Source organism: Sinocyclocheilus rhinocerous, unplaced genomic scaffold (genome assembly GCF_001515625.1).
Source record: "Sinocyclocheilus rhinocerous isolate Xijiao unplaced genomic scaffold, SAMN03320098_v1.1 scaffold127, whole genome shotgun sequence".
NCBI classification, from domain to species: domain Eukaryota; kingdom Metazoa; phylum Chordata; class Actinopteri; order Cypriniformes; family Cyprinidae; genus Sinocyclocheilus; species Sinocyclocheilus rhinocerous.
This window is the reverse complement of record NW_015664685.1, coordinates 641,993-664,015: the sequence shown is the minus strand read 5'-3', so window position 1 is coordinate 664,015 and position 22,023 is coordinate 641,993. Positions and strand designations below refer to the sequence as shown.

Here is a 22,023-nt window from a genome sequence, read left to right as displayed (position 1 = left end):
CCTTTTTACTCCAAGACCGCTTATTGTCTACAACCCCCCTGCCCCTATTTTAAAAATAAAATTCAATGCAATTCAGTTCAATTCAGGATTCCAGAAGTTTTAAGAGTCAAATGTTCTTAAGGGTCCCCGCTCTTTTTAACCAATATATTTATATGACTTTTCCAGTCGTTTGTGATTTAAAGGGGTCATATGATGTTGCTAAAAAGAACATTATTTTGTGTATTTGGTGTAATGAAATGTGTTTATGTGGTTTAAGGTTCAAAAAACACATTATTTTCCACATACTCGTAGGTATGTGGGGGCGTGTTAGAACGAGCTGTTTTAGGTAGGCGTGGCTGACTCTTAACTTTTATAAAAAATATCTCTTTGGATTTGAGACTTTAGTCGTTGCAACTTTACAGATCTTCTTTATGCACCAAGAGCTTGTAACACTCCAAAGAGAAAGGAAAAATTGAAATCGCATCATATGACCCCTTTAATAGCTAAGGATTAAGGATAAGGATTTTCAAAAATACTTTTCTTTACCATTTCTACCTGATAAAATATTTTAAAGCTTTGAATAATTAGAAATGTCCATTATAAAAATGCCTATATATAGTGTTTTTAATAGTTTGCATGACTTTTCCTGGTCTAGAACACACTTATAAAATTAGGTCTCATATAAGTTTACCAAGGCTATGGGAAACCTGGTTGTTCATTGGAAAATAATAATAATTTATAATAAACATTTCTACTGACTCATCTGCTATCTTAGCAATGCATTCTGGGATCAGGCAGCATAATGTTACCTTTCTGTTAACAGCACATCTGTGATGGCTTAAAATGCTATTTAGGTAAGCAGCTCACTGGGTTTTGGAACAGAGGAATCTCCAACTGTCAACTAAAATTGTATGCAGCTTGTTGTATACAATGAGTGCCACCGAACATTACTTTTTTGTATGTTGTTGACATTGCAAGCTCCATTGCTGTTTCTGCTTTGAAGCTTTGGGTTTGTGTCTGTGTCCTTGCACTCACATGCACAACTGAATTGATACTTGGCTGAGACTGTCTGCCACGGGCAACAGATGCTGCCATGACTGTCTCCCAGTCTGATTCATGTGCCTCTGAGCAGCGCCAGATTTGTTTGCTGATAAATATGTCCCTGAATCCGCGCCAGACTGCCCACCCACTCACTCACTCACTCACTCTCTGGTTGTTGTTGTTGTTTAGTGACACAGTTGCTGCAGCTGCCCATCTTTACAGGAAATGGCTAGCGGTATGATGCTGGCAAACTAGCCAACAGAAATTTCCCCTCAGTAACATTTGTCAGTAACATTTTTTATTAATTAGAAATGAATACTTAATAAAAGTGAGAGTAAAGACTTTTACATTGTTACCAAAAAAAAAGGCTATTTCAAATAAATGCTGTTCTTTTGAACTAATGGCTGATGATAATTAAACTTTGCCATCACAGGAATAAATTACATTTTAAAGTATTAAAATAGGAAGTTATTTTTTTTATGTGATTTCAATGTGAATGGGGCTGAGTTTAATATCAGAGCACAATATTACCAGTTTATTAACTAACCTACAGGCAAAATATCCTAATAAACAGACATAAAGATTAATATAGGAAACATAGGGTCATTGTTGGTTAGGGCACGATATAACAGTCTTTAAAATGGTGAACAAAATGTGTTTTTAATACAGTACATAATGAACTTTTTTTTTTTTTTTTAGAATCCACTTCACAGTTTCAAAAGAATAAAAGCTTCTTAGTTAAATTTTAGACTCTGACTCCCTTTACATGAAAGAAGTAGTTGACCCCAAAAAGTGAAAATTTGAAAATCTGTCATCGTGGAATTAAATGAGATTGGGTTAACTATTCTTTTAGTTTACCTCACTTATATACTTGCGTATTGACTGAGGTCTCCGATCCACATCATATGTAGAACTGAATCATCATGAAGAAACAGGAAAACAGTGATAAACCCATTGCTGTGTTTTAGTTTTATCCATCACCTGCATTATCACCTAATGATGTGCTATGTAACACATCAGTGGGCATCTTTTCTTTCTTGTTTTGTTTTCATTTCATTTTCTCTTCTTTTCTTTTCTTTTCTTTTTCAATGTATTTTCGTTTCATTTCCAGTCGTCCTGTTCATCACAGGAGAAGCTCCATCAGCTGCCTTTCCAGCCCACACCAGACGAGCTCCACTTCCTATCCAAGCATTTCTACACAGAGAGCATTTCTGGAGACGACCTCAGGAGAGCTATGCCTATGCGGCCACGTTCTCGCAGTCTCAGGTACAGGAAGCTTAATTGTTGTTGTCTTTTTAAACTTATCTCAGATCTGTCTTTTTTCTGAATCCCATTTTACAAACTGAATAATATGCAAGAATTACTGCATACTAAATCATAGTACATTAAAAATAGTATGCCAAAAATGGCAGAGTACATGATTTTTAAGCTAATGTTACGCACAACCCTTTTGACTGCTGAAGAGGAGAAGTTTGTTAATGTTCTTCTTTGACACAAAGAGATAAATTGTACTAAAAAAAGTTTTAAAAAAATCTATACAAACAGCTGGTCATTATTGCAAAATCAACCTATTTTTTGTGTGTGTGTGAGAAGATGCAAATTTATTAATGTTGTAGTATGTCACAAATTTAAAATAAGTGTTGAAAACATTTTATGTATGCAAACTGGGACACAGCCCATCTCTTTCTCACAATATTATTATTATTTATAAAGAATTATAACATTAGTATATTGAATTAAATGTTTTTCTTATATTGCATTGACAGTCCTGGAAGATCCCCATCATGCTGTGACCATGAGATTATCATGATGAATCATGTGTACAAGGAAAGATTTCCCAAGGTAAGTGTATCCTACTTTCACCAATCTTCTTCGCTATCGAGTGATCGTATCTTTAAAGGGAAATTCATTGTTGGTTTGCATTCTCCACCCTTCAGGCCACAGCTCAGATGGAGGAGCGCATCAAGGAGATCATTCAAAGCAACTCCCCTGAGAATGTCCTGCCTCTGGCTGACGGTGTCCTCAGCTTCGCACATCATCAGATCATTGAGCTGGCCAGAGACTGCTTGGAAAAGTCCCGTCTCGGCCTCATTACCTCACGATACTTCTGTGAGCTCACGGATAAACTGGAAAGGCTCTTTCAGGAGGTAAATGATGCCTCCAGAGACTTTGTTTTCTTCATTCTTCTGAGCTAAAACTAACTTTCTGTATTTAAAATACTCTCCCCCCCTGTGTATTCTTCCATTTCAAATTGTTTCTGATCATTGCTTTCATTGATGCATGCATATAGATGGCCACTTGTGATGTGTTCTGTCGTTGTAATTCAGTCAACTGAGCGATCGGAGAGTGCAGAGGTGACCTTCATCAAGGAGCTGGTGAAGAAGATTCTCATCGTCATCGCCAGGCCTGCTCGACTCCTTGAATGTCTGGTAGGTTGTCTACAATAGTTCCTTAGCTACGGTCTGGGTCAGTCAGCCTTGTTAATTCTGCTGTGAATTCTGTTGCGTCTATCACTTGTAAGATATCTGTTCAAACTTAGATTGGTATGGCCAGATGCTTTAAGTTATGCAAGTCAAAGTCTAGTCAGAGTCAGGGTTGCCAGGTTTTCACAAGAAAACCCACCCAATCGCTACTCAAAACTAGCCCAAAACTAGCCCAATCGCGTTTCGAGGGGGTCCCCAGTTAAAAATCGCATTCCGGGGGGTAAAATACACGTTTTTTTGGCAGGGTTCCCCTGCTAAAATTCGCATCCCAGAGGATAAATATCATGTTATTGGAGTCAGTTCAAACCGCGGACATGAAAACCAACACGTGGCAACAGAGTTTTCTGTTAAAGATAAATACTTTCTGTCTTGTAGGAGTTTGACCCTGAAGAGTTTTATCATCTCCTGGAGGCTGCAGAGGGTCATGCCAAAGAGGGCCAAGGCATCAAGACCGACATCCCGCGCTACATTATCAGCCAACTTGGTCTGACAAGGGACCCGCTTGAGGGTAGGAGGACCTCCGTACATGGTTTTCAGTAGTCTTGGCCTCAGAGGGTTCACCCATGGGCTGTTCATAAGGTGTCTGATGCATTTTGCACCAATGCCAAAAGCAAGTTAAAATTCTGTTTCAGTTTGCTTGGCTGACAATCATGCAACTTATGAGAGTCTGGACTCACAGGTTTTTATCAGTCCGTTAGGAAATAAAGTTTTATTCACAGGCTCTCAGGCTGAGTGCTTCCAAGGAAGAACTAGTTGCTGGATTGCCCCAGGTTGTGTCAAATCTTTAAACAAGACAACGATTAGTTCAGTGCCTATAAAACTAGTCATTCTGCAGGGAGTTTGTTTTATTGTTTTACAACATTAAAACACAAAAGATTTAATTAGGCTTTTTGTGACTGATCAATAGAAAAAAAAATCCTTTATGACAAAGTATAACAAAATCTACAAATTGGTCCAAGTGTATCAGTTATTTAATATAAAATATATTTTTTGCATAAATATTTAATATGTATTCATTTAAATTCAAGAGTATTTTTTTCTCCCCACAGTCACTTTGGTACCTCGCTACTGTTGTCTCTGGTTTGTTTAGTTTGTTAAAGACAATACATTTTCAGTAATATCATAGATTTAATGGTACTATGGCAAATCTTCAAACAAGACAACGATTAGTGCAGTGCCTATAAAACTAGTCATTCTGCAGGGAGTTTGTTTTATTGTTTTACAACATTAAAACACAAAAGATTTAATCAGGCTTTTTGTGACTGATCAATAGAAAAAAAAATCCTTTATGACAAAGTATAACAATCTACAAATTGGTCCAAATGTATCAGTTATTTAATATAAAATATTTTTTGCATAAATATTTAATATGTATTCATTTAAATTCAAGAGTATTTTTTTCTCCCCACAGTCACTTTGGTACCTCGCTACTGTTGTCTCTGGTTTGTTTAGTTTGTTAAAGACAATACATTTTCAGTAATATCATAGATTTAATGGTACTGCATCGGAAGTACAGACTTTGAACTTAATTGAGCTGGATAATGACACTTACTGTACAACACTGACACTGACACTGGGGAAGTCGTGGCCTAATGGTTAGAGAGTCGGATTATTTTACTTATTTCACTTTATTATACTGAATTGAATAATCATTGAACTAAATTGAACTGAATAATGACACTGTTATCTATTTTACAGCTGAAATTGAATTTCTATTGTATCATACTTATTTCATGCAATAAAATGGAAATTAATTATTTAAAAATCATACAATGTGATTTTCTGGATTTTTTTTTTTTAGATTCTGTCTCTCACTGTTGAGGTGTACCTACGATGAAAATTACAGATCTCTCCATTCTTTGTAAGTGGGAAAACTTGAAAAATCGGCAGTGTATCAAATACTTATTTGCCCCACTGTAAATGTGAAGCTGCTTTGAAACAACCTGTATTGCACTGTATCAGTGGCGAGTGGTGACCTTTTTAACTGGGTATGCTGAGTGTCAAGCATGTTGCCAATATATATTGGGTATGGCAAAAATGTAAGAAGATATGTTTTCAGTGGACTTTCAAAATTACCTTTGGTGCTTCAATAACTGGCACAGATTTACAGAAGATTTATATAGGCAAATAAATGAATACATTTATTATGTCCCAGGTTACATCTCAATTTATAATCATGTTTATCATGTTCATATTAGCCAGTCTGTGAACCCATTCTCTCAAATGGCTTGCATGTTGTCAGTCAGTCATGGACATCATGATTGGAGCCTTTGTCAGATCCACTAGTAAATTCTCAGTTGGATTGAAATCTGACTTTTGTGGTTCAGTGTTGTAAAATAAAACATGAAAAAATCGCACAGGATGAATACATTTTATGCACTGTCTGTGAAATTATTGATGCATATTACTGAAATTCTGCACATATTTTCAACTCCCTTAGTGGTGTATTACAAAGTTTTCACTGCAGCACATAAAAAATATGGCTAAAATTGGGTTGGTCACACCAGAAGGCTTTAAAGGCTTTACATATATTGCAGTCTTGTTAATGGTGTATCAATGCATTTTATATGTTCATGGTCAGGAGCCTAGGTGCAGAAAATGATTTCTATCCTTTCTATTGCATTGTATTTCTTGTAATGTTAGCTGAAAGCCTCGTACAGACGTGACACACACTGTAACAAAGCTCTGAATTTGTACTCAAGACTATCATTATCGGTAATGAGAACAGAATACGCTCGTAGACCTTGATGCCTCTGTCTTGCCATCTCTGCCAAAGCAGTGTTGGTTACAAAGCCCTCCAAGGCTTTCTAATCCTCGGAGAACATCCACATCATTTGGTGTGTTGATTGGAAATGGAGATAGGCAGCTGTTGTGAAGGCTTTCTGATGGGCTTAGTTGTCTTTCGAAGGCAGCCGAATGACCCTCGGGTTCATTACCTCCTGCTGTTCATCAGTTACTTTTGCAGCCTCCTGAGAACTGCCTCACTGGGATTTGTTTGGAGTGGCAGTTTTTCCGAGTAAATGTTTCATGATGTGTGTAGATTTTATCGTTGATTTCCACACCATTTAACTCATTTAGAAACCACAGCAGTCAGCTCTACCAAGTTACTCTTTTGGAAAAAGTGACTTGATTCCTTGTTTGTTTGTTTTCTTTCAGTAAAAACAATGGCAGAACAAAAGTTATATTGTTTAGCAAGAATAAAGATTAGAGGAACATAGTTGTTACTGTTTGTAATGTTTTTTTTTTATTCTGTCCTCATCCAAAAACTTAACATTATAGTTCAATTATAGCTCAATTATAGTATGTATTTTTATGTTGTTCGTAATGTATATATTTTTTAATTTAGTCCAGCATCTAATTAATTTTCATTGTCTTGCAGAGATTGCCCAGTTAACTAGCTACGACAGCGGGATTGCAGAAACTCCTGAGACTGATGAGTCTGTCAGTGTAAGTAAACCAATTAACCAAGACAGCAAAATAGTACACTGCTGTACAGCACAATTGTTATTCAGAAATGTATGGAATATAAAACGGATAAACAACTGTGAAATGAGCCTATTTTCAAAAATAGTGGAGTGTTCCTTTAAAGCATGCCACAGAGAAGTTATTAAAGAGGAAAATGTACATTTTCTAGAATAAAATTTAATTTAAGGATGAAATATATGAAAATTATTACAGTATGTGAACTTTCATTTATTTGCTGAATATTTGAATTATTGAAATTATATATCCAGTCCCACAGTTTGAGCGCAGCACTGCGGTCCCGGCGTAAACCCTGTGAGCTCGACTTTGAGATGATCAAAGTGATCAGTAATGGGGCTTATGGGTAAGTGACTAAAACATGCAATGAGGTCATGTGACAATATTGAAGCAAATTATTAGGTAAAATGTTTAGCATTGTATGCTGCACATTGTTTCACATTCTGTTTTATAGTGCTAATTGTTTTCAGTACATACAGCACAGTAAGCAAAATCATAGTAATCCATTCCAAGCTTAGTCCTTTAAATTAGTTTCTCCATTTCGTTGTTACTGTGTGTTAAATTATCATACATTGTTCATTTAAACCAAGAATGTTTTTTTTTTCTCCAAAGTGCGGTGTATTTAGTGAGACACAAAGAGACTAAACAACGTTTTGCCATGAAGAAGATTAACAAGCAGAACCTGATGCTGAGGAACCAGATCCAGCAGGCCTTTGTGGAGAGAGACATCCTGACTTTTGCTGAGAACCCTTTTGTGGTCAGCATGTACTGCTCCTTTGAGACTCGCAGACATCTTTGCATGGTTATGGAGTATGTTGAAGGTATGCTGTAACACATTTACAGTGCTTCATTATTCGGTTAGTGCTAATAAAAATATTGAAATACATACATGGTTACGTTTTCTGGGTAGTAACATGGTGACCAGAATGCAGAGTAACCAGGGACCAATAAATCAATGACCTGGTAATAGTAATGATACTAGATTTAACATTTTGTAACCACCAATTATGTCTTAGTACAGTCAGCTCATTTGTTCAAATATTTAAGTAAGCTGTCAACCATGTACTGGTCAGTGAATAAATTAAATATAAAATTATTCACATTGATTTTTTCTAAATCAAATTTCAGAAAAACAATTTTACCAACAAATTGCTTGAACCAACAAATAAATGAGACTTAAGTTAAGCAAAAAATAAATATGCAAATATGCTAAATGTTACCCTATTTGTGCGATATATTCATTCTTTATGCAGCATTAATTTGTGTGTTTCTTATCCTGACAGGAGGGGATTGTGCCACGTTGCTGAAGAACATGGGTCCTCTCCCTGTGGACATGGCTAGAATGTACTTTGCCGAGACTGTATTAGCCCTGGAATATCTCCACAACTATGGAATCGTCCATCGAGATCTCAAACCAGACAAGTAAGCTGTGTGTGATAGATTAGTGAACTACCTCATAGTATGCATAATGAAAGTGAAATGGGTATGAAGCTGATGGAAGCTGATCTAACATGCTTTCTGGCTGGTGATTTGTATTGTATTAGTTGGTCCAAGCTGGCCTACCACCTGGTGGACCCGGTTTCAGTTTGGAAAACAATCTTTGTTAAGCTAGTTAGAGTATGCAGAGGATCTGCCAGAACTGACAAAAAAACATCTACCAGCTCTGTTTTTTTCAAGCAGGGTTTTCCTCTGATAATTCTAATATAACAAATTGTTTTGTTTTTCTTGCTCTGTGTTGTTACATTATAACAGTCTGTTAGTCACTTCAATGGGACACATCAAGCTGACAGACTTTGGCCTATCGAAAGTGGGGCTGATGAACATGACCACTAACCTCTATGAGGGTCACATTGAGAAGGATGCTAGAGAGTTCTCTGATAAACAGGTAAAGATCCAATTCTCTATGAAAGTCTGACAACTTGTTATTTAGTCATTGCCATAACCTCTATGTTTGATATCTGCTCTGAAGATCTGGTCTTTAGAGAAGTATGAATTTCCATGCTGGCCTAGGCTGGTTTATCCTGGTTAGTGCTGGTTTGTTGTTGATCTAGGACTAGCATAGCCATGCTTTTAAACAGTTTTGCTGGTTAAGCTAGATAAGACCTGACACCAGCCTAGTATGGAGCAGCTTTGTTGATCTTAACGGGTTGGTAAATCAGCTGTTTCCGAAAGCTTGATTGTGTTGATGGGGTGCACTGTAACGTGTTCATGCTTCGTTTTTAAAAAACTGCATTCTTTTTCACATATTTTACCTTTATTCTACACCGCTGTTTCCGTTCTCCTAAAAATTGTCTGTTGACTTCCTGGTTCTATGAAGCCCTTCCCTCAGAAATACACAATGGGCTCAGATTGGTTAGCTGGCCCAGTGTGTTGTGATTGGCTAACCGCCTAGTGCACGTTGTCCGGAAACATCACGCCCCTTACCATTACGGGTAGTTGCATGTGTTTAGTCATTGCCATAACCTCTATGTTTGATATCTGCTCTGAAGATCTGGTCTTTAGAGAAGTATGAATTTCCATGCTGGCCTAGGCTGGTTTATCCTGGTTAGTGCTGGTTTGTTGTTGATCTAGGACTAGCATAGCCATGCTTTTAAACAGTTTTGCTGGTTAAGCTAGATAAGACCTGACACCAGCCTAGTATGGAGCAGCTTTGTTGATCTTAACGGGTTGGTAAATCAGCTGTTTCCGAAAGCTTGATTGTGTTGATGGGGTGCACTGTAACGTGTTCATGCTTCGTTTTTAAAAAACTGCATTCTTTTTCACATATTTTACCTTTATTCTACACCGCTGTTTCCGTTCTCCTAAAAACTGTCTGTTGACTTCCTGGTTCTATGAAGCCCCTCCCTCAGAAATACACAATGGGCTCAGATTGGTTAGCTGGCCCAGTGTGTTGTGATTGGCTAACCGCCTAGTGCACGTTGTCCGGAAACATCACGCCCCTTACCATTACGGGTAGTTGCATGTGCGCCGATGTATTGTACAAAATTTTTGTTTGTAGTTGTCTCATACTTTTTAGATATGCTGTTATTTGTAAATGCTACTGCTGTTTATGTTAGCTTTTGATATACGGTTTTATCCTTATTAAAGCTTTAGTACAGCAGAATACATGATTGCGTTGTTTAATTTATAACGGCAACACTCTACTACAACAACTCTTCTTCTTCTCTAAAGCAGCCCAACATGGCCTCACCTCCTTTGTTGCGAGTTCCTGGGGACAGGGTTTATGTAAATTTTTAGGGTTTGGGATGTCACCAGCCCAGGAAGAAGCTTGTTGTAGTCCCTACCAGCCGTGTGTTGCAGGCCTTAAAAAGCGAATTCTGTATTTCAAATTCCCTTTGCATTGAACTTTGAGCATCTTAATTTTGCAGATGTTGTTTATGCTCAAACAGCAACATTACACACTAACTAAAGTTAAAAAAGTGAAATCATAATCAAGGACCCCTTTAAGGGTTGTAATGTCTGCATACATATTTCTTTGCAGGTGTGTGGGACACCTGAGTACATTGCACCAGAAGTAATCCTAAGGCAAGGTTATGGGAAGCCAGTGGACTGGTGGGCAATGCTGTTATTTGTAAATGCTACTGCTGTTTATGTTAGCTTTTGATATACGGTTTTATCCTTATTAAAGCTTTAGTACAGCAGAATACATGATTGCGTTGTTTAATTTATAACGGCAACACTCTACTACAACAACTCTTCTTCTTCTCTAAAGCAGCCCAACATGGCCTCACCTCCTTTGTTGCGAGTTCCTGGGGACAGGGTTTATGTAAATTTTTAGGGTTTGGGATGTCACCAGCCCAGGAAGAAGCTTGTTGTAGTCCCTACCAGCCGTGTGTTGCAGGCCTTAAAAAGCGAATTCTGTATTTCAAATTCCCTTTGCATTGAACTTTGTATGGGAAGCCAGTGGACTGGTGGGCAATGGGCATCATCCTCTATGAGTTCCTGGTGGGCTGTGTACCATTCTTTGGAGACACTCCAGAAGAACTGTTCGGCCAGGTCATCAGCGGTCAGTCACATTCTGAATTCCTGTTACGCAATACAGGCATGCTTCATTCAGCAAGAGCTTTAGCAGATTCAGACTGTGTTGCGTAATCTCAACTCAGCTTCTCATTAATTCATATCAGTATCTCATAGGATCAGCAAAATACCCCTGAACGCATGCAGGTCTCCTGTTCTTATCCTCCACCTGCTGTTCTGCAAACCTGGATCTCTCTGGATTTGTCCATTGCTGTCTTATGCAAATAAAATCACATGTTATTTTGTTTTTATATGAGAAGAATCAAAGTGTGAGTTGTCTAACAAAATGTTAAATTAGCCAAAAAAAGAGACTTGCATTAAGTATTAAACACCAGCCGTGTGTTGCAGGCCTTAAAAAGCGAATTCTGTATTTCAAATTCCCTTTGCATTGAACTTTGAGCATCTTAATCAATGGGCATCATCCTCTATGAGTTCCTGGTGGGCTGTGTACCATTCTTTGGAGACACTCCAGAAGAACTGTTCGGCCAGGTCATCAGCGGTCAGTCACATTCTGAATTCCTGTTACGCAATACAGGCATGCTTCATTCAGCAAGAGCTTTAGCAGATTCAGACTGTGTTGCGTAATCTCAACTCAGCTTCTCATTAATTCATATCAGTATCTCATAGGATCAGCAAAATACCCCTGCAGGAATGTAGGTCTCCTGTTCTTATCCTCCACCTGCTGTTCTGCAAACCTGGATCTCTCTGGATTTGTCCATTGCTGTCTTATGCAAATAAAATCACATGTTATTTTGTTTTTATATGAGAAGAATCAAAGTGTGAGTTGTCTAACAAAATGTTAAATTAGCCAAAAAAAGAGACTTGCATTAAGTATTAAAGGAAAACTCCACTATTTTTGAAAATAGGCTCATTTTCCAACTCCCCTAGAGTTAAACAGTTGAGTTTTACCATTTTTGAATCCATTCAGCCGATCTCCGGATCTGACGGTAGCACTTTTAGCTGTAGCTTAGCATAGATCATTGAATCTGATTAGACCGTTAGCATCTCGCTCAAAAATTACCAAAGAGTTTCTATATTTTTCCTATTTAAAACTTGACTCTTCTGTAGTTACATCGTGTACTAAGACCGACAGAAAATGAAAAGTTGCGATTTTCTAGGCCGATATGGCTAGGAACTATACAGAGTATGTGAGCGGAGTGGAGCGGCAACAATTTCCCCTCCGCGCTCCGAGCATTTAATCATCACTCCGCTCCGGGTTCACCATTATCCGCTCCCGCTCCACTCCTCGCTCACTGATATCAGAAACACCGCTCCACCTTCGCTCCGCGGCTAAAGTATTTCAGTATGTTTGAAATATCATAGTTCTGTTCATAACGTATATTAAAAGAAAAAAATTTTATAAATAAAATGTCAGGAGCGTTTCAAAGTGGATTATTGGAAGTGTGCAAACTTTTTTCCTAGCACATGACAAGCTAATAACATGGTTGTCAGCATTAAAAGGTAGGCTATTGATGCTTTTTGCAGTGCAAATTTTGTTTGTGATGAAAATAGCAGATTTACCTACAGATTGCTGCATTTCTTACAGATTTCTGCTCATTCGAAATCGGATGCAGATGAAGTAGCACTGTATAAGATTAGGCCTACATTTGTTTTAATGCATTATTGAGAGAGCGATTGCGTGTGAATATGTGTTGTACCTGTTTAAATCATGAACATAAGTATCTAGAGGGAACAAACAAATTCCTTAATAACTACCCTATAACTTCCCGCTATGTCCACTGCCGTCAACATAGCCTTCACATTCTTTCTGATTTGAGTGATCCATGAATTGTACTCGTGATGGAGCGGTGGTGGAGCGCTCTTGGAGCGAATGAAAACCATGATGCTCCGACTTTTAAAAAAATCCGCTCCTCGTTCCATTCAAAATCACACCGCTCCGCTCACATACTCTGGTCCCCAGCTAGGTAACTTCCAATAAGCCTATTTTCAGGCACTGCGTAATATCATTGCACCTGCTGCACCCATGGTACGGCAGCAAAGTTCCTTGATTATTACACCGGAATGAGAGTATAGTTCCTAGCCATATCGGCCTAGAAAATCGCAACTTTTCATTTTCCGTCGGTCTTAGTACACGATGTAACTACAGAAGAGTCAAGTTTTAAATAGGAAAAATATAGAAACTCTTTGGTAATTTTTGAGCGAGATGCTAACGGTCTAATCAGATTCAATGATCTATGCTAAGCTACAGCTAAAAGTGCTACGCCAGACCCGGAGATCGGCTGAATGGATTCAAAAACTCTAGGGGAGCTGGAAAATGAACCTATTTTCAAAAATAGTGGAGTGTTCCTTTAAACATTGCCAAATAGCTTGCCTCTCATAGATATTAATAATGTCTCTACCTTAAATCAGGCAGTCAGATTTGACTTTAACACCGACGAGCACGTTTTACATTTTGAAATTAAGTATACCATTATGTTAGTTTTGTTAACTTGAAACAGAAATTTGTACATTTATTTTGCATGTAGCTTGACAAGAGCCTCGATATTAGTATTATTCATATTATTATTTTATTAATAATTTTATTCTATTTTCTAGTTAAGCTGAGAAGTATTTATGCGATTTATTTTTAACATGTAGTATCGTTTTCATGGTCATGCGTATGCATATCTAATAAGACTGGCCTTTAGATCGTAATAACAGAACACATCCTCTCAATTTCACAGTGTTGCAAGAAGTTAAGCCAAGAAAAGTGACAAATATGCACCCCCTCTAAAAATCTCAAATGCTCTGTTATATAATTTGTCCTCATGACTGTGCCAAAATGTGTTTACCCTCCAGTTCAGTCCTCATCCAAAAACAAACCCTTAACATTATAGTTCAATTATAGTTCAGTGTATTTTGATGTGAAAGTTTGTATTTTATTTTTATTTTAACTACTGGTCACTTTCAGTGGGACTTTAAAAGTACAATATATAATGCACTTTTTGATGTCAGTATAGATACATATAGGTTTATGTATCGTTTTGTTTCCAAGAGATTTAGGATGATCTTATGTGTATTAAAATCCATTTGAAGAATACATTGTTATGATACATTTGTATTGATTTGAAATATGTTTTTCAATCCAATATATTTGCTCTATCCTTAAATTAGACCTAATAATGTAAATTGCCTAAATATTTGTGTGGATACTTTTACTATCCTTTAAGCCAGAAACCCTTGAAACAACCCCATGTGTTTCTGCAGCTCCCAAATTTTTCTGCTACCATTAGTACATTTAGTGTTAGTTTTCTGTTATGGAGTTAGCATAGGTGTGAGTCTTAATTAATGAGCCCAGCTAGCTGCTATTGCCCTGGGCTTGGATGCATATTCATGCTTCTTAATGTGATTCAAAGTCGGAAAACAAACAAAGCACAGTTCTTAATTTATTTCATCCCCCTGGCCTTTATGCCGAAGTCCCCTTTTTCTTTCTGATCTCAGCTCAGTTTTGTCGTTCCTCTGCAATCATTTGTGTTTTGATTGTGTCAAGGGCCCTGTTCTTTGATTAGCGAAAAATGCCAAATAACCTCTGGATACTGGAAATCCATGCACGTTGCTACAATTGATGCATGTGAAAGTGGAATATTAAGATGCCTGTTTATGTGTAGTAGAACAAACAAAGCACAGCTCTTCATTTATTTCACTCCCCTGGCCTTTATGCTAAAGTCCCCATTTCTTTCTGATCTAAGCTCAGTTTTGTTGTTGCTCTGCAATCATTTGTGGTTTGATTGTGTCAAGTGCCCTGTTCTTTGATTAGCGAAAAATGCCAAATAACCTCTGGATACTGGAAATTCATGCACGTTGCTACAATTGATGCATGTGAAAGTGGAATATTAAGATGCCTTGTTTATGTGTAGTAGACATTTTGGTGCGTTTTAATAATCACGGTTGATTCATATGTAAAAATATTCTCTGTATTCATTAGTCTGGTGCTGTGCATGACTGAACGGCTCTGTGTTAAAATAAAGGGCCAACAAAACCAGAGAGCAGCTTTCATGTTGAATGAAAAGTAATGAATTTTGGAAAAGACATTGGTTTTGTTCCATTTAGCTAATGAGGATGAAACTGTTTGCTGCTTCTTGTCTTAGATGAAATAAACTGGCCGGAGGGAGAGGATGCGCCACCAGCTGATGCTCAGGAGCTGATCACCCTACTGCTCAGACAGAACCCTCTGGAGCGCCTCGGCACTGGTAAGGGTCCAAAATGTTTGCAGTAATACTTGCCAAGCTCCAAAAGTGAGTAAAAATGGCTTTTGGCAAGTTAAATGTCTAGTTGTCCAGGAAGGTATTTTACGATTTGCAAAGTAATGCATGGTTGTGTGGATGAAATGCAATGTAAAACATGCATACATACATTAAATAAATATTATTCCATGGCTGGGAAAAAAATAATAATAAATAAATATTATAGAGAAATCTATTAATAAATATGTATTTATTATAAATCATAATATATACACTCTCACACAGCCACTAAAATCAAAGAAGGGCATTTTCATCAGAAATGTCCAGTTCTCCATTTAAACAGACATTAAAACAGACATTCGGTCTCACTCATAGTTCACTCACAGGAACTTGCACTGCATAATCTTTCTCTTTAATGTCACTTATGTGCACCCACCCATATAAAAAGGCAAAGTGCAGCACTTTTCCCCCCTTTTTAGTAGAGTCAGACAGCAAATTCACATGTAGGGCCAGATTTACTAACAGCGTGCGCCATCGCAAACCGTCTTTTGGCGTTAAAATAGTACTGTCAGGATTTACTAAAGACGCGCGGTGAAGAATTAGCGCTGAAAAGGCGTGGACACGGTTATTTTTGCACCTGACCTTATTGAATATGCGTTTGTAGGAGTTTCCCTTTCAGACTCAAAATGTATGGGAGGAGAGAATTAAAATGAATCACGCATGTTTGTGCTCGTCAAATTACTGGTATTTACACCATAATTTAACGCTCCAAAAAAGCATGTCTTAAAGCAGATGCTAATTTGTACTGCTCTTGGTAGATTGTGCTGGTCATTATGAAAATTATCTGGCTGTGTCTGTGTTCTTTAATTTGCACATTGTCAGTAAATCACCTGCAGAAATTTCCACTCCCATTAGCGCTTTTTTGGAATTGCGCTCTCACACTAATTTTCCCTGTTTAGTAAATCTGGCCCTTAGCCTCCAAGTACATTAATTGTATTTGCATTTTTGCTTAGCACCTAAAAAGTCTAACATCGCCACTTTGCCAAGACTACATTTGCACAAAAAAAATTCTGGTGACGAGATTTCAGCAACAAGTTTTTGGCATCACTGAAAGTGAAAATACTGTGAAATGCATCACATTGCACCTGTTTAGAACACAGTAAGGTGGACAAGTGTTTCTGAAATTTGATGTGTATTTGAATGTGTATCCTTAAGCAGGAGGGGCGTATGAGGTCAAGCACCATCAGTTCTTTCACAGTCTAGACTGGAACAGCCTGCTGAGGCAGAAGGCAGAGTTCATCCCCCAGCTGGAGTCTGAGGATGACACCAGCTACTTTGACAGTGAGTGACAGCAGGAGGGAAGTCATTGTCCTTCACGGTCGGTCCATGCAAGCAGTGCAGGGCTGAGAGCCAGTGCCCATGTATGTTTTTATGTCTTAAGGGAGCATGATCAGATGTTCGCAGACTGATAGATTAGTCATATATTAGTATAGCATAGTTGGTTGATGATATGAATCTTTGTCATTTGTTTGGAGAAATGTCAACAGTTTGCACTAGCTTAGTCTTTTTTTCCCCCCTCAGTGCTTTGGACTCTTCATTGTAAAAATGTTTTACATGTTATATATACATGCAGTAATAACATGTATAACAGGTGTTTTTTCTCCTTCTGTGTATTGTATGATGACCAAGCAAGATGACAGAATGTTTATTTTTGAGTGAACTGTCCTATTAACATTTCTTAGAATAATGGGGTCTTAAAATAACTGACATGAGAGCGTCTTTACAACTGGCATCACCGCACGATGAGACACATTTTCTTCTTTAATCGCAGCACGATCTGATAAATACCATCACTTGGAAACTGAGGAGGAGGAGGATACCAATGACGAAGATTTCAATGTGGAACTGCGGCAGTTTTCCTCATCTTCACACCGATTCTCCAAAGTGAGTTGTGTCTCTCTTTTTCCTCTCACACTGTTTAATTCATGCAGTGCAGAATGACTCAGATGAGAATCTGACTAGTGTATGTTTAAATAAAGATGTTAAAAACATTTTGTTGGAGGGATATACTATTGTGGGTCAGGGAACAATATCACAAACAACAATTACTCGTGCACATCCTTGTTCTTTGGTGCACTGCAGTATCAGTTGCTTCCAGAAACTATCATGCTTGCAGTGAAGGAATCTGGTGAAGGCTGCATTTTATAAATATCTGCTATAATTATGGGATTGCTGCTTGTTTGTTTTTTTTTTTGAATAAACAAACTAGGACAGAAACAATTGCTATTGGAAGGGGAATATGATTTATTGATTCTTTGAATTCTTTAGCATTCTAATTATTTAAATTTATTAAAAAGAATATTAATATCAACATAAAATGTCATTCAGCAGCCCCCTTGGAAGTTTGCTGAGGCCCCCTAATGGGTCTCGGCCCCCTGGTTAAGAACCACTGTATTAGACGGATTGAAATTTTCAGGCATCTTCAATGGTGTTACGGTATTTTTGGTGGTGATTGCCATTTTACGAATTGTATGTTTTATACTAAATTCATACAATAATTCATAAAATTGTACCTAATTCGTACAAAAACATATTTTGAATAAAAAAAGTAAGCATAAAGCTGCATCTCTTACCCCACCCAAACCTAAACAACCTAAACATCAGTGGGGTGTGAGCAGATCATTTAAAAACATAAGAATGAGATTGTACAAATTCTTACGAATTTGCCACCAATTTGGCTTGGGACCGTAAGCAACCACCTAGCAATCATCCAGAACACCCTAGGAGCAACCTAACAGTGACCAACAGAAGCATTTCAAGATACATTTCCTCGCTTGAGGATTCATTGTCTCATTCTCATGGTTGTATGCCGTGGCATATGCCTGTGTTTTCTTCAAGATCTAATGGAGTTTATTGATGCATATATATGATGTTTGTTTGTTTGTGTGTGTTGTGTGTGTAGGTTTACAGTAGTCTGGATCTGTCTCGAGGACAGCTGGAAGAGAAAGGAGAACAGCCAGAGAAGACAACAGACAGTCCTCTCACTGTTGACTCACTGAGCTGGACTCCAGACTTTACTGAGATGTATGTTACTCACACACCCGTTCCATAAAAATAGCTTAGATCCAAAATGAAGGTGAAACAATAAAAAATGAAGACCTCATCATAAAATAAATGCATCTCTATACTTACATGCTTCTTGCCACACTGTTTGTTTTGAAAATATTGATTTTGTTAATGAATTATAACATATCATAAACACAAAATCAGATTTAAATTGTTGGTTCTGTTCTGTTTAACCTGGGGGGTTATTGCTGCTCTCCCTGCTCTCATCCATGCTAGGCTGAATGGATGCGCAGGGAGTTCTTGCCCAGAACAGAACCATACCGCCAATCCAAACTGTATGCTAATTGTCAATCATCTTTGATGATAGTGGTCCTGACAGAACTGGAAAATTCAGCTTCTGATAGTAGATTTTGCATTGTCTAGGTTGGTCATTTATGGTCATTAGCTGGACCAAGTTGGTCCTTATGGTTGATCAGATTGGACTGCCAGCTAGCGGGGTCACGTTCAACCTTATAGTCCACCCTTAATAAAGCTGGTTAGAGCTGGTACACCTATTTGGACCACCAACAAACCAGCTTCCATGTTCCTAAAACCACCTTAAATATGTAGAACCTGACTTTTTCAGGTGGATCATTTCATTTTTCCTTGTTTCTCTTCTCCAGCCCCTCTCTCTCTCATTCATCTGACACTGAGAGCATCAGCTTGAGCAGATGTTCCGGTCTTCTTCCTAAGTTTGCCATCTCTGCAGAAGTGGAGGACGGGGAGGGCTCCCTGGCTCTGGAAGACCCCAGTAAAGTGACCTTTAGTATTGTGGAGTTGCCTCAAGATGAGCCTGATCCCACCACTCCTTGTAGCACCATCAGTAACTCCACCCTCTCAGGTAAAGGGTGATTTAAAGCAGTTGGGAATGTACATTGATCAAACTTCCTCCACAATCAATCAATCAATCAATCAATCAATCAATGTTTACTTATGTTTGAGGTCTCAGGAGACTCCATGTATTAAACATTATTAAATGCGATTAATTTTCACATGCCATTGGTGTACATGCTGTACTATAGGCAGTGGAGTCCTGCAGTGTATTTACTGTATTTTATGTTGATTTTTTTTTTCTTTTTGTACATTGAGTTTTTGCTGAGGTAAAATTGACCCCCAATTTAAAGGGATAGTTCACCCCAAAATGAAAATTCTGTCATTAATTACTCACCCTCATGTCGTTCCAAACCCGTAAGACCTTCGTTCATCTTTGGAACACAAATTAAGATATTTTTGATGAAATGTGAGAGCTCTCAGACCCTGCATAGACAACAACGCAACTGTAATGTTCCCAGGTCCATAAACGTAGCAATAACATAAACAAAAATAACATAATTTATTCAACAATTCTTCTCACCCGAGTTATGTCTTCCGCCATTTTAGAGAGTACCGCATCACAACGCATACCCTAAGCAAAAACAACGCTGATTATGCAGATTACGTTCATGCGCGCGCTTTCTCCCCCGAATGTAAACAACACTGATTACGTCGATTACGCTCTTGGGTACTCTCCAAAATGACGGAAGACGTAACTCGGGGGAGAAGAATTGTTAAATTATGTTATTTTTGTTTTCTTTGCGCTCAAAAAGTATTCACGTAGCTTCGCAAAACTGACGTTGAGCCACTGATGTCACATGGACTGTTTTACCGATGTCCTTACTACGTTTCTGGACCTGGGAACATTACAGTTGCGTTGCTGTCTATGCAGGGTCTGAGAGCTCTCACATTTCATCAAAAATATCTTAATTCGTGTTCCGAAGATGAACGAAGGTCTTACGGGTTTGGAACGACATGAGGGTGAGTAATTAATGACAGAATTTTCATTTTGGGGTGAACTAACCCTTTAACTGAAAAAAAATGGGATTTGATTGTTATCAAACAGATAGCAATAATATCTAATGGGCTTTGATTAGGTCAGAGGAACATAAAAAATTTATTAAAAGGGAAATAATAAAAAATAATAAGTAATACAAATTATTTAAAGGGAAATATATGCACTGCAAAACTGTTATAACTAGATTTCTCTCTCTCTCTCTTCTTTTTTTGAGTAGGCAGTTTCTCTGAGCACCTGGATCAGGCGCCCTCACAGGTAGATAGAGTGGACAGTCTAGACAGCTCCTGTAAGCCGTCCTCTGATACAGCCTGCTTCCTGACTTCTCCCAAACCTGAGGCCACAGAAAAACAGTGTGCAGTCAGCAAAGTCCCAAAATCAGTGTCCACCAGCGCCCTGTCACTAATGATTCCTGGAGGTGAGTGTACAGTAGGTGTATATGAAAGAATATGTTGGAATATGTTGGAATATCTTTACATGCGTGACCAAGTGTTTGTTATTGTCCATGTTAGGGTTTTTTTTTTTTTTTTTTGAAAGGTGGTTACCTGCTGTTGCACAGCGCCAGTCAGCTGATTTATTAATATAGGATTTGACCTCTCTCCTTTGTTCCCCCCCAGATGTTTTTGGTGTGTCACCATTAGCAAGCCCCATTTCTCCATACTCGCTGTCATCAGACCCATCCTCTAGAGACTCCTCCCCCAGCAGAGACTCCTCCCTCAGTGGTGTCATCTGTCGTCAGCCAATCATCATCCATAGCTCAGGGAAGAAGTTTGGCTTCACTCTGCGAGCGATCCGGGTCTACGCATGTGACAGTGATGTTTATACAGTTTATCACATGGTCTGGGTAAGTGTGGAAGGCCTTTCCTGCACGCCACTATAGAACCCAAACAGTTGATAAAATGTATTCTCACTTCTCACTTAGAAAGAACTAGCCACATATTTTTGTATAGCTCTGTTTACTGCATCACAGATAGTTAAGATATTGATTAAAGCTTTCAAACTATGTATGATTTACTATGTGTATATTGTATTGTTTGGGAATAGAATGTAGAGGATGGTGGCCCTGCTCACAAGGCTGGTCTTAAGGCTGGAGACCTGATCACTCATGTGAATGGAGAAACCGTTCATGGGCTGCTTCACACTGAGGTGGTGGAACTATTGCTAAAGGTGCAAAAACCAACCAATGTTACAACCACAACACTATTTTCACTGCTTGTTTTCCATTTAATTTTGTGTTACAATACGTCTGTAAGTGACACTTACATGTTTTTTATTTGCAGAGTGGAAGTAAAGTCACGATATCCACAACCCCTTTTGAAAACACTTCTATCAAAACTGGTCCAGCTAGAAGAAATAGTTACAGAAGCAAAATGGTGAGAAGAACGAAGAAGCCAAAGAAAGAGAAAACTCAAGAAAGGTAAGAAAACTAGAATATCATTATTCTTGTTTATTTCAGGTTTTACAAATGTTTATTTACATAACCACATACATTTGGATAAACTACCTACGCCTCAGTAGCAAGATCCCCCCCAGTGCCACTAGATGTAGCTGTTGCTGCATTGTTTTTTTTTAATGCACACTGTGTTCAGAAAGGTAAATTAGTGTACTTTCTGCTGCATGCTGTGTAGTGTATACTGTATATTGCCTACTATTTGAAAGTATTTTTTGAAACAGTAGGCAGTATGTATGTATAATCATTTCACATTTTTATCAGATGTTTATCTTAAAAAAATATGTTGTCATATGACCTTATTATTGACCAGCTTAATTCAGCAAGTAGAGTTATTTTAGTTATTTTTTCCACTTTAATCCTTCATTGTTAGTTTTGTAAAAATATCTTACACTTTGGGCATCTGATGAAATAATAAATCAAGAAGAAATAAAACTGAGAATCACTTTTGAAATT

General features: G+C 38.0%; 1 protein-coding gene across 4 annotated transcripts in view; it reads left to right on the top strand.

Moving 5' to 3' along the window:
- The window catches only part of LOC107730326 (microtubule-associated serine/threonine-protein kinase 4-like), a 131,594-nt gene that overhangs the window by 104,574 nt on the left and 4,997 nt on the right, over positions 1 to 22,023 (top strand). For all 4 annotated transcript variants that reach the window (XM_016541123.1, XM_016541127.1, XM_016541126.1 and 1 more), the window contains 21 exons: positions 2,132 to 2,286; positions 2,787 to 2,862; positions 2,958 to 3,167; positions 3,348 to 3,449; positions 3,879 to 4,011; positions 6,883 to 6,950; positions 7,238 to 7,329; positions 7,596 to 7,804; positions 8,267 to 8,405; positions 8,736 to 8,868; positions 10,465 to 10,535; positions 10,895 to 10,989; positions 15,089 to 15,190; positions 16,400 to 16,525; positions 17,016 to 17,128; positions 18,147 to 18,268; positions 18,913 to 19,130; positions 20,338 to 20,535; positions 20,735 to 20,961; positions 21,162 to 21,284; positions 21,398 to 21,534. In XM_016541123.1, the coding sequence (XP_016396609.1) occupies positions 2,132 to 2,286; positions 2,787 to 2,862; positions 2,958 to 3,167; positions 3,348 to 3,449; positions 3,879 to 4,011; positions 6,883 to 6,950; positions 7,238 to 7,329; positions 7,596 to 7,804; positions 8,267 to 8,405; positions 8,736 to 8,868; positions 10,465 to 10,535; positions 10,895 to 10,989; positions 15,089 to 15,190; positions 16,400 to 16,525; positions 17,016 to 17,128; positions 18,147 to 18,268; positions 18,913 to 19,130; positions 20,338 to 20,535; positions 20,735 to 20,961; positions 21,162 to 21,284; positions 21,398 to 21,534 (2,849 nt within the window). The remainder of the gene's footprint in view (positions 1 to 2,131; positions 2,287 to 2,786; positions 2,863 to 2,957; positions 3,168 to 3,347; positions 3,450 to 3,878; positions 4,012 to 6,882; positions 6,951 to 7,237; positions 7,330 to 7,595; positions 7,805 to 8,266; positions 8,406 to 8,735; positions 8,869 to 10,464; positions 10,536 to 10,894; positions 10,990 to 15,088; positions 15,191 to 16,399; positions 16,526 to 17,015; positions 17,129 to 18,146; positions 18,269 to 18,912; positions 19,131 to 20,337; positions 20,536 to 20,734; positions 20,962 to 21,161; positions 21,285 to 21,397; positions 21,535 to 22,023) is intronic.